Raw genomic sequence first — 12,698 nt, forward strand, 5'->3', positions numbered from 1 at the left:
ACAGGGTACAGTTTTCCAGCGAATGTTGGTCTGCAGCACATACTGAAACTTATCGGAGAGCAAAAGCAAGTTGCACTGTAAACATGGCTCGGAGAAACTCTTAAATGCGCCACTCATATTCTCTGCCTCCTCGTCTGTTGTATGAGAAATTCGGAATACGCGCGCGCGCGCACACGCACACACACCTGCTCAAAGCAACACGGGAACCTCCGATCCGTCTGCACATTTGCACCCTCAACCGTTTCCAAGGAAGAAAAGTAACTCAGCCGACCTCTTTTCCCTGCACATCTCTCTGAAGGCGGGGGGGGGGGGGGGGAGAAAGGTAGTTCTCCAGAAGGTTACAAGGGGGTGCAAATCATGCAACCGAAAGCCAGCGCTTCCTCGGCCCCCTCCTGCCCCTCTCCCCGCGACACGGGTCCCCTTCTGCCTTCCTTGCCTCACCAACCAACTGGGGAGGGGCTGCTTCTGAAGCGGCAGCCTCCGGGTTTGCCTTCTTCCATCGCCACCTCGCCCTCTCCCCGAGACAAGACAGTTTGCTGGCAGAGTTCTCAGCATCTCCCCGATCCAGTGGATCCCCGGGCTGGGCAAAGCGGCAAGAGACCCCCCCCCCTCCGGTTCCAATCTTTCCTTCCGAGCGGCGAGTTGCACTTACCACATGCAGTTCCTCCTGAGAGCTGAGAAGCATCAGGGGCTGCTCCTGCGCGCTCCTCCTAATCTTCCCCCAGCTCCATATGTCGTTCTCCTCGCCCGCGGGTGGGGGGCTGGCGGGGGGCAGGAGGAGGAGGAGAGGAGTGGGGGCGGGGAGCGAATGCAGCTCGGAAGGATTTAAGCCTCCGCTTTGCTCGGGCTGCGGCGGTCACGAAGCATTATACAATGGAGGAGGAGGAGGAGGAGGAGGAGAGGCGGGGAGGGACCAGAGAGGCGGGGAGGGGGAGGAGAGGCGGCAGGCGCTGCGAGGAGAACGGCAGCAGCAGCAGCAGCAGCAGCAGCAGCCCCGGCCAGGCAGAGCGAGCGAGCGAGCGAGAGGAGGAGAGCCTCCGCGAGCTCCTTGCCCTTTGGCTCGCTTGGGAAGCCCCGCCTCTGTCCCCAGGCAAGGCGGGCGAGGCGGGCGCGTTCAGCCGCTGGCTCGGCTCTCCATCCCGCGACACCAGGCCGAGCTGCACACGCGGCCCCCCTGGCGGGGCCAGCAGGCAGGAGGCGGAGCCGCTCAGCTCCAGGCAGCTATCGCTTACATGCGCCTTTCGTGGCGGGGGCGAGGCGGGGCCAGAGCAGCCGGGCTCACGCCAAAGCTGCTGGATGGAGAGGCCGAGCCGGGGAGCGCCAGGAGAAAGGGGGGCGGCGGCGGCGGCAGCGAGCGTCTCCGTCTTCTCCCCTGAGCCCACCCGGCCTCGTGTCCGAGGGGGGCAGCAGGCGTCCTCGCCGCCGCCGGGCGATCTCAGGGCGGCGCGTCGGGGGCCGGTGGGTGAGCTGCACTCTGCGTATGCCCAGTGGCACTGCGCCGGCTTCCTTCCTCGCCTGGGCCAGCTCTGAAAGCAGCCACGGAGGCTGCCAACGAGCCTACCTGCCTCTAGATACACCTGTGAATGCTGGAATGAATGGAGGGGCGCGCACGGTCTCCTATGGAGTCCGGCTGCTCCAGGCGACACAGGGGAGCGGGGGGGGGGTGAAGCCTGACTCCATCCCACTGGAGATGCGGGGTGGGGGCGAACTTGGAAGCTGAACTGCCTTCCGCAGGAAAACACAAGGCGCACAAACAGGCGCCTTGCAGCAGCAGAGCGTCTTTCAAAAGGCAAGCAAAGCAACCCAGCCAGGTGACTTTCGTTTCCGGGGCGAAGAGCGGGTGGGGTGGGATCCAGACCGGCATCGAGACAGCGGTGTCTACACGCACGTGGCCCGTGACAGCTTCACGTGCACACGTTAAAGTTGCAAGCTTGGTGGCGAGGAAGGGAGCTCGCTCCATTGACAAACGCGCAAACTCGCACGCACGCACACACATGCAAAGCAGTTCCTAAATTGGGCGCGCGCGCGCGCACACACACACACACACACCAGCCTGCTTGCTTGCTTGCTTGCTTGCTGAGCAGAGAAAACCACAACTATGCTAAGCACGCGAGCTATTCAATAACTTGAAACTGGTCAACAAGTCAAAAGTGGAGCAAGACTGCGAGTGCGCCTGGAAGCGGCGGCGGCAGCAGGAGCTCCGCAGAAGGAACAACAGCTGGGGTCCCCCTGCAAGCCAGGGCAGCGATCGGGGAGGGGGGGAGCGCCGGCCTGGCTGCTGCTGCTCCTGGCGAAAGGAGGAGAGGGCCTCCCTCCGGGGCATGTGTGCGAATAGACGGAGGAAGCCTTGTTTTCGCCGCTCAACCCGGGCCGGACCTTTCCCTCCCGGCCCCCGCGAGCATCCACTCTCTTCTCTCTGTCTCCCCAGCCGTAGGTGAGCGAGGTGGACCCTCCCAGCCATTGCATAACCCGGCGATGCCCGCAGCCGCGTAAAGGGCCGGCGGGGAGCGGCGCTGCCGAAGAGCAGGCGAAGCGGCTGGCTGGCCTCTCTCGCTTGCCAATCCAGCCAGCCCGCTGCCCTGGCAAGGGAAGCAGAAGCTTTCCCGGTTGAACTTCGGCTCGCCTGGGGTAGATCCCGGCACCACAGAGCCAAATCGAAACCAGTCGCCTTCCGCGCCCCCACCCCCCCACCCCGCCAGTTACACCTACAGGCAGAAATCATTAGAGGCACCCCATACGTACGGTTATACCAATGGCAGAGCGGTGGGGTGCGCTGCGTTTTGGCAACATTTCATAGCTTTTTCCCCCTGTCTAGGCAATCCAGGAGATAATGGCTTTATGGGAACGTGTCGAATACAAATAAGTGGGGGGGCAGTTTATTTACCCCTTTGGGCAGCAGTTTGGCGAGCTGGTTTAAGCACCCTGGCCCTGTTCATAGCTGCTCATAATTTCTCCCAGCTCCCACCACTCAAAATGCCTGTTGGTTATCCCCCTCCCCCCCCCCAGTACGGTAGGAGGAGTAGGCGGCAGCTGCGTCACGAAATCAGTAGGAAGAAACCGGTGACCAATCTTCCTTCATCTTGGAAGTTTGTTCTTAAACCTGGGAAACTAAATCCAAGAGTTTTTCTCTCCCCCGCCCCAACCAACCCCCCATCTCAAATCCTTTCTCCTTGCAATTCGGCGCACGCACGGAAGTTTTAAAGAGAGGTTTGTAATAGGTAACGTAGTAAGTGACACTTTAGAGTTATATAAATTGTTGTAAAATAGGATGATAAAAGGCAATTCGTGCACCTTGAAATGTTGGCTGTGACCCTGAAATCATGCCATCATGCTTTGCCTTCGCACAAGGTATAGCTAAACTGTGGCGTTTGCCCCCACAAGAGGCAGAAATGGCCACCTACTCAGATGGCTATACATGGGCAGAGGCAGGATTTTTGTTAGGGGGGCAGAACCTATGTATTTTTATTGATGGGGGGGGCAGCTGCCCCTCCCTGCCCCCGCTTGGCTACTCCCATGTGGCTATAAAAGAGGATTGTGCAAATTCATGGAGGATTAATAACCATGATGGCTATTTGCAGCCTCTACTGTCAGAAGCAGTTTGCATTTACATTTTGTTTCAGCTTTATATCTGTTTTGATTTTTGTATGGTAAGTTTGCTTTGAACTTAAAGGTAAAGGGACCCCTGACCATTAGGTCCAGTCGTGGCCGACTCTGGGGTTGCGGCCCTCATCTCACTTTATTGGCCGAGGGAGCCGGCGTACAGCTTCCAGGTCATGTGGCCAGCATGACTAAGCCGCTTCTGGCAAACCAGAGCAGCGCACGGAAATGCCGTTTACCTTCCCGCCGGAGTGGTACCTATTTATCTACTTGCACTTTGACATGCTTTCGAACTGCTAGGTTGGCAGGAGCAGGGACCGAGCAGCGGGAGCTCACCCCGTCGCGGGGATTCGAACCGCCGACCTTCTGATTGGCAAGTCCTAGGCTCTGTGGTTTAACCCACAGCGCCACCCACGTCCCTTCCCTTGAACTTACATTTCATTAAACAAAAAAAGTGACTTAATATGTCTAATGACTGATAAATAAATAACACCCATTGCTGGGAACCGCAGGTGGGGGAGAGGGCTGTGGACCCGCCCCCCCCCCGTATTTGTATTAGTGTTGAAACTGTTTTGATACATGTTTTCATTGTTAAAGTCTCACCTGTTTAATGAAGCTTGAGGATGTTTTATAAGAAGCAATTCATAAATTAAATAAATATCCAAATGCACACATGCCAGCCACATTGGAGAAGTGCAAATTAAATAAGATTTCCTCTTGCTGCAATAATCTGCAAACTGATTTTTGATAAATGGTTCAGGAACTGAATAGTTTCGACAAACTGATATGAAAGTTAACTAGTAAGCTGGATATAACATGGCAGAAGAAGCTGGCTTCTCTACCTGCTTTTATGAAAAGAGCTTTTCCTCTTGATTTTTTTAAATCTTCAGTTTATTTTTCCACTATAGTGATATAATCAAACATTGAAAGCTCATAAAAATAAGTGCATTTTCATGAATTTGAGTAACTTATTATCAGTGTTGAGAATAAAGATTTGGTGGTTGTTGTTGTTGAATTCAGGCTTTATTGGGAGCAGAATTAGGACATTCTGGAGGGAGGCAGCAGATATGAGCAGCCCTGGCTGAATTTAAGCAAACATAAAATGAGCTATATGTTCCATATATTATACATGTACTCTCTCACACACATATGCAGACAAGTAAGTCTGCACCATCAAATTTAGAAGTAAAATGACTGCCAGAAATCATCAGGAGAATGTCAGATGTAGCCTGAACTCCCACTTCCATTTTGTTCCATTACAAGCAAGTGCAAGGCCAGTTTCAATGAACTAATTAACACAACAAACATTCTTTACACTTCCATACCCACCCTGTCTCTCATTCCATTTCAAAATACTTACAATTTAAAAAACCATGAATGAAATGCAGGCAATTTCCCATTTACACGGAGGTTGTGTTCTGAGGCACCATGTACAAGAGTGGGACATGCTTAAGCCTGCCCTGTTCTGACCCCACTCCCTTGTGCCCCAAAAAGTGCATGTGTCAGCAGTCACACGCATGCCGATCGCATGCAAATGGGGAGTTGCCTATACAGTGGTACCTCTGGATACTCACACCTCTGGTTGCACATCCTTCAGGATGTGAACGCGGCCAACCCGGAAGTATTTTTCCGGGTTTCGCAGCATGCGCAGAAGCGCTCTACCATGCCTTGTGCATGCACAAAAGTGGCACCTCCGGTTGTGAATTCCTCGGGATTCAACTGGAGCTCTGGAACAGATCCCACGTGCAAACGGAGGTACCACTGTATATCAAATTCTTCTAGGATTTATAGAGTTGTCAAAACAGCTCACCTAGTCTCATTCAAACTGCCTCTCTCCACGAAGAGCCCTCCTCCATTGATGCAGCCACGAGTTTCTAGAAATTGTTATTATTTCATCATCTATGAATGCCTTCCCATACAACATCCCAAAGTGATTTAACAATAAAACATATATAAATGCAATATAAAGACAGTGCTTGCCAACTGTTCAGGCCAGAGTCCACACCTAAGTGCCAGGGGAGAAGGGACCATGCATGTATTTCTGGGGTTTGCCAGGGTATGACTGCTTGTGCTAGAGCAGTGTTGCACTGTGGTAAATAACCAGGGCCTCAAGTGTTCTTTTAAAATAATAATGTGGCTTTATTTATTTTATTTTGTACTAGAAGTAAAGTATTTAGCATTAACTCTGGAAGTGTTCCAGAGTTGGTTGCCAGATGTGAAATATATTGGCATTATTTTCAGCTCTCCTACCTCATTAGAGGAGGGAGGTGGGCAGAGAGATGAATGAATGCAGGCAGGTCCTGGCAGGCAGAAGGAAAAGGCTGGAGTGGAGCTTCGGCCCAGCACATATAGTTGCATTTGCGTAAGTTTGATGTGCATAACATGCGGCATGACTGTATTCTGCTTCAGACCCCAGCAGTGAAAAGCACGCTAGAGCCAGAGGAAGTGGTATGTCAGGGACTGACGGGACTCTGGTGAGTCTGCCCTGGGGGAAGAGGAGCTGGAGTCTGACTCGGGAGAGGGGGGCAATGGTCTGTGGGCACCTGTACCAGCCAGCAGGCAAGAACTGGAGGCAGGGGGAGCTTCTGGGCTGGAGAAAGAGGCAGGCCAGGCAAGTGAAGGGCCAGGGGCTTTCCCACCCTTTCCTTGCACATTGAAGCAGGAAGAAGGGGCTTCCACAGAGGCAGAGTCTCTGTCTAAGTGTGCATAGCCTGTTAGGGGAAGCTACTGGTGGAGGGGGACTTGTTCCTGGTTGCTGCAACTGCTCCATAGAGTACAGACCTGGGAATAGCTGCCTAGGCACTAGATTGGTGTGTGGAGGTCTCCAGAGCCATAGAAGTGACTGTCAGTGTTATATTTGACAATAAAGAGTTAACTCTCTGCCTGGTGCATTCCTTTGACATGGTGATGCATATACTGCCCCAGGCTTGCAGGCTGCCCCTTCCTCCTCTTAAGTTTTTGGATGTGGAAGGATGAGATAGAGGTCTTTCTCAACTGTACTAACCAAAGTTCCCCATTAGAACAAACCACAGTTTCCTATGTTGGGGCACATACTAGGACTGAACTGTGGTTTGACATGCTACTGTATTAAGTAGCCAAAATTCCACAAGAGCAGATTGTAACAGGGAACTGTGGTTAGTTCAAAAGTGTAAGCTTTTTTTATCCTCTCTTCGCATGTATTAAGGGAGGAAATGTGAACACAAGTCCTACCTCAAAACCATGGTTTCCCGTTACATGCGAAACAGGCCAATCTGTATCATATCTCTTAAAACTGTCTTTGTTGTTGGGATAGCCCTCAATATTCCCTTCCCTTCCAGATAGCACATTTAATTGCTATTCAGGTTGCTGCATGGAATGTGCTTACACAAATGTTCCAGGTAAAACTTGGTATTTTTAGTGCTGTTAATTAATCTTGAGCCTTACTGTTTCCCCTCCCCTATGCTGGCACCATTTTATGAAAATGCTTGGTTGGTTAAAAATATAGATCTTTGTGGATGTTTTGCTGCCTTGCTGTGCAATTCCACACCTGGGAAAGCTCATCCTGCCATGCTCAAACACACAGTTTCTTTAGAAAAGGGACTTGCAGGAAGGCAAGGCAACAGCTAAGCACATTTTTGGCGCAATTGTTGTGCAAAAAACCCCCTGTGGACGCAATCCACTGATGTTTCCTAGCACAGGCCCCACCAAACTGTAGCACTGATAGCTATATAATGTGGAAGTATATGCTGCGTAATGGCTGCAATCCAAATGAAGTTGGCTGAGCAGACATCCTCTGGTGCACAGTTGAGTAAGCAGCTCTTTCCCTGAATAACACTGCAAGAGCTCACTTGCTTGTTTATCATGTGTTTAATAAAGGCCTTCATAGATCTAATGCCACAGACAGAACTGTCCAATCGCCCCACGTCCCCTGAAAAACACACAAAACTTTTCAACATACTCATTTAGTCCAGTTCTGAGGCAGGACTTGACATGCCAGCCCAATGGATTTAAAATAGGCAGTTGCAAAATCATAATGGAACCACGACTGCCTAAGTGTGAGCTACAGTATGGTGTAGTGGTTAGGGTGCTGGAATAAGACCTGGAAGCCCAGGGCTGAAATCCCCACACAGATAAGAAGCTTGCTGGGTGACCTTGAGCCAGTCACTCTCTCTTAGTCTAATTCGCTCTCAGGGTTTTTGTAAAGATAAAACATAGAGGAGCCTTGAGCTCCTTGGAGGAAATAATAATTTGTCGTTGTTATGTCTCTACCATACAACAACAAATAATTATTACAGTTGTTGCAAGCCACAGGGCATGCAATGCAACTAGTCTCATAGTTTTGGTAAGTGTGCGTGCTCTTTCAGACACCCTGGTCAACAGCTGGAAAGCGCTCTCTTTGCTGGCAGCCACTGCAGGGGAAAAAACCCTCTTTCTGCCACTTGGAGACTGAAAACGCTGTAGTATTTGTAGCATAAGAAACCATGGTGTCAGCTGAAAAGAGACTGCCTCCACAATAACAGAATACAGTGGTACCTCGGGTTCCATACGCTTCAGGTTACATACGCTTCAGGTTACAGACTCTGCTAACCCATAAATAGTGCTTCAGGTTAAGAACTTTGCTTCAGGATAAGAACAGAAATTGTGCTCCAGCGGCGCGGCAGCAGCAGGAGGCCCCATTAGCTAAAGTGGTGCTTCAGGTTAAGAACAGTTTCAGGTTAAGAATGGACCTCCGGAACGAATTAAGTACTTAACCTGAGGTCCCACTGTACATGTATTGATAGCCTCTTTCTTTTTCTATACAACATATTTATAACTTTTATAGGGTGTTGAGTTTGTTGGTGCTGAAGTGAGCAGGCACCCACTTAAAAGAAAGTGAACACCCCCCACTTGCCTTTATTTATTTGTTTTTGCTAAGTGCTTCTCAGCACTGATGGTGTCAACAGACAAAAAATGGTGTGTCCAATGCAAAGCATTTCTCTCCCTGTTAAATTACCAAGTCAAGCTTCTCCTTTCTCAATGAAGCTACAGCAAGGATACATCTGCTTGAAAGGAGCCTTTAGAAGTTGTAATCACGCTGTTCCTCTCTCCACCCCCACCCCAACTAGCAGTTGCTGAGTAGCTAAGGTGGTTCTAAATAAAGAACTGGAGTCAACAACAGGAAATAACTCCCACAGAAAAAAAGAGGCACACAGAGAGAGAGTGAGAGAAAGCGCAGAATACAAACTCTCACAAACCCTTGCACACAGCTGGTAATGACCTTTTTGTTCTACACATGCTGCATCTAAAACCACTGCTTTTCAGAGCATGCTTTTTCATCAAAACAAGTAAACCTGTCCCTGGCAGCAAGGTCTCTCAAGCTCCGCCCACCCAACCCTGCCCATTTGGTCTGCCACAGTGCAGCCTCTTCCACCATGTCAGCTGCACACACGACAATGGTTGGGTGTGCTCTCTGAAAATAAGACATGCTTCTTTTTAAACTTGTGCTTTCCTTTCCAACATGTTCTCGAAAGGAGAAGTAGGGGTGGAGGTGGGGTGAGGCAGCGGCATAGCGTTGGTTGCTGGTGCCCGGGGTGAGTGCGCACGTGTTGGGGATGGCAGCCCTCATGGCCAATGGAGTGACCCCAACCCCGCTGGAGCAAAGTGGGGCCACACTGAGCTGCCTGCTGACCTGGCTGGCCGACGTGGCCTTGGGGTCACTGAATGCAAAAAGAGGCAGGGTTACCAGCTTCCACAAGAATGCAAGAAGAGCTTGCTGGAGCAGACCAGTAGGGCTGGGCAATATCTGGGTTTCAACATCATGATATACCAATATATCAGGATGTCTGAAACTAGTATGGAGCTATGTGGAGGCATTGGCTGGCTTCACGGTTTCCCCCACATTGTTATTTTTGCATAGCCCGCGTGCACACACACACACACACACACACACACACACTTCATGATATATTGCCAGGTCAAAAATTATGAAATATGGACTTCAAATTGGTTTGGGACAATATATTGATATATTGCCCAGCCCCACAGAACAGTGGCCTATTTAGTTCAGCAATTCTGTTCTCACAGTGGCCAATCAAAGCCCACGGACAGGACACGAAGAGCAAGAGCACTCTCCCCTCCAACTAGAATTCAGAGGCATAGCACCTCCAACAGTGGCGGCAGAACACATCCAACAGGGTGAGTCATGTCCACCGCTTTAAATTCAAAAGCTATTCTGCCTCCCCCAGCTTGGTGCCATTCCAGATGTTGGATTCCAGTGTCCTTCAGTTTCAGCCAACATGGAAAATGGTCTGGGATGATGGAAATTGTAGTGCAGGAACATCTGGAGGTCACTGGGTCAGGTGCCCTCCAGATTGAAACAGAGGAAATCTGGAAACATCCAGCAACATCACCTATAACAATTTTCTAGGGACATTTGGTAGAACCCTCCACAACTCGGCAAGAAAAAAATGCAGTGAGTTTTTGAAGCAGCATAAAATCTCCAGGGTTTTCATGTTTACGAAAGGGGAAGGATCAAACTCCTGCGTATACCGTATTTTTCGCTCTATAACACGCACCCGACCATAGCACGCACATAGTTTTTAGAGGAGGAAAATCCGCAGGCATGCCACCCGTAGGCATTCCCTCCATAACACGCACAGACATTTCCCCTTACTTTCTAGGAGGAAAAAAGTGAGTGTTATGGTGCAAAAAATACGGTACCTTGGAATAAGAGACGACGAGCTGTCCATGTAATGAAGAGACAATTTACTTATTACAGAATGCTAGTTAGGGTTCTCCAAAGCCAAATTCAGCACTTGCGAGAGACTGGAAAGCCCACCACTTTCTCAGAAAATCTTGAGATCTCTTCTGCTGAATGTTCTTTGGGAGCACCTAAAGTCATATTAATAATGCAATTCTAAGTGCCTAATGCTTTTTTACTTTCTGTACCATTTACACTGATGCAGGTCTTTCTCCCCTAGATTTATAGCAAAATGGTTGCCATCTTCACAAAAGATCCATGCTGTTCTGGATCTTCTGGGGAAAGCCAATATTATTTGGCCCCCAGTTTACCTGGTATGTAAAGCAGAACCTTAAGTGCTATTGAGATAGATCCACTGAGGACAATACTATCAGGCGTAATGAGCTATACTCTCTGGCTAACTGTGAATGATCCACAGGCCTGGAGTTCCATTTCCAAATTTAACTGCAGCCTAATTGTTCTGTGGAGTCAGTAATCAGCCTCTTGACACACCCTACTGAATTGCCCAAAGTTAGCAAGCTGTTTAATACTGCCCTGCCACGAAGCTCCTAGTGCAAAGGGGACTGAGCTATTAATGAATGGGAAGTGGACCCTCAGTCTTATGAGGAAGCTCTAGCAAAAGAAAGCTAGTTCACTCTGCAGGTAGGAAATTTCTGCCCATCAGAAATGACTGATGAGCTGTTTACAATGGGATGCAAAAAACTGAAACATACAAAGATAATCATAATCTCTCGAAACACCATAAAGTCTACAGCAGCACTATGTTTTCAGAGCAGTGTTAATTTTCAACAGAACCGCAATCACCATTTGAGCCAACATACCAGAGTAAAAAATGAACATATTTAAGACTTTTGTCTTCTGGGTTTCTGGGGGTTTTTTCCTGTTGTTATTCTGTCTCTCACAGCTACAATAAACCTACCATTAAAATTATGGACTGGTCATTTCTTCGTCAGAGGGCAAACGGGCAAATTTAGCAGGGGGTCAAATACTCCCCCCCCCACTATATATCTTTCACAACATTTGAAAAAATGCACCACTCATGGTGGATTGTTGTAACCAAATCACAGTATACTCTTTTGTAGGCACAGATGCATTCTGCCCCAAGATCAAGAAGGGCCAGAATACGCAGGAAAGATGGTCTGAATGCTACCCAAACTGCAGCTGGGAGATGACCTGCATCTGATAGAAGGGAACAAGCAGTAGTTGGAGAAGTTGGCTCAGAAGAGGCAGAAAGCAAGAGGATCAGATGGGTAGCTAGATGGGTCAAGAAGAGGACTCTGTGGGTCGTTGAAGTTTTTTGGGCTGAGATGGTGATGAAACTTGGGTCAGGAAGATGGTATGTAGGTATGCCTTTGCACAAGTCTTTTGATGAGGCCCTCCAGATGTGATGAGCTTCCAGCCCCTATCAACCCTGGCCATTGGTCATGTAATAGGAATTTTATGGTCTTAGATATATGGTAATGTTCATAAGTGTACCAACCAAGCACATACATAGATCAGCACAGGAAGGCCAACCTGGAACCATTTTGATTCCTAAATTGTTCCAATGTTTTCTCTACAAGGTCAAAATGGGAAACCTCCCCAGTGTCTCTTTCCTTACAAATCCTGTCTTAAGGACACATTTAAGATATGAATAGGGTGTGAGCCTTTGACCTGGCCCAGGAACTAAGTATTTATCATTACAAAAGACTGGCCAGGCTACCCAGGAAATCCAATCAAGTAACCTGCCAGACAGGAGATAAACAACATTTAAATTTCTGTTTAGACCGCCTTTTCTGTGATGTAGGTATGATGTATCTGAGGGGTGGTCTTAGGTTACACCCCTTCTGTGATGTATGTATGATGTTTCTGGGGGTGGTCTTGATCTACAGGGTGGCAATTTCAAAAGTCTTTATAAGGCCTTGCACACCATTTTTCTGGGTCCTCCTTTCCTGCGTGTGAGGGGAGCACCCTGTTGCAACAGATCAATAAAGATCAAGCTTACTAGCTGCTTTGCTTCTCAATATTCTCTGGTTGGCCTCTGTTATTCTCTCCTACCAATAGGGAACCTATGTAAGGACTCTATATGGGCTCTTGGATACCCCATAAGGGAAAAGGGCAATTTTTGTTTACAACAGTCATGCTGGCTGGTGCTGGCAGGACCTAAAGTCCAACAACATCTGGAGATTCCCAGGTTCCCCACCTAGATAAAGCCTACCTCTTTGAAAAATGTAGTTCAGATAAAAGTTATTCTAGCACAGCTGACCACTGCCCTCTTGCCCATTTGTGTCACTTTGCACAGTTGTCAGGTCTAGCTACTAAATGTGGCAAGTGCTGCGTTCAAGCCTGAAGGCATTTTGACAGCTGGACATGTGCCTTGCAGCTTCCAAGAAGGTGTCAGCCC

General features: G+C 49.2%; 1 protein-coding gene across 3 annotated transcripts in view; it reads right to left on the bottom strand.

The window, feature by feature from the left end:
• Positions 1-12,698, bottom strand: part of SERTAD2 (SERTA domain containing 2) — a 131,066-nt gene that overhangs the window by 31,072 nt on the left and 87,296 nt on the right. Inside the window, exons 1-2 of one of the 3 annotated variants that reach the window (XM_083606720.1) lie at positions 653-950; positions 186-292 (exon numbers count right to left, since the gene is read on the bottom strand). The exons of 1 other annotated variant lie outside the window; for it this stretch is intronic. In XM_083606720.1, coding sequence (XP_083462846.1) covers positions 186-226 — 41 coding nt within the window. In that variant the 5' untranslated portion in view covers positions 227-292; positions 653-950. Of the gene's footprint in view, positions 1-185; positions 293-652; positions 2,681-12,698 lie in introns of those variants that run through there. One more of the 3 variants, XM_083606721.1, reaches the window with a different exon arrangement.

The sequence above is a fragment of the Podarcis filfolensis genome (assembly GCF_964270895.1).
Source record: "Podarcis filfolensis genome assembly, chromosome: 3".
NCBI classification, from domain to species: domain Eukaryota; kingdom Metazoa; phylum Chordata; class Lepidosauria; order Squamata; family Lacertidae; genus Podarcis; species Podarcis filfolensis.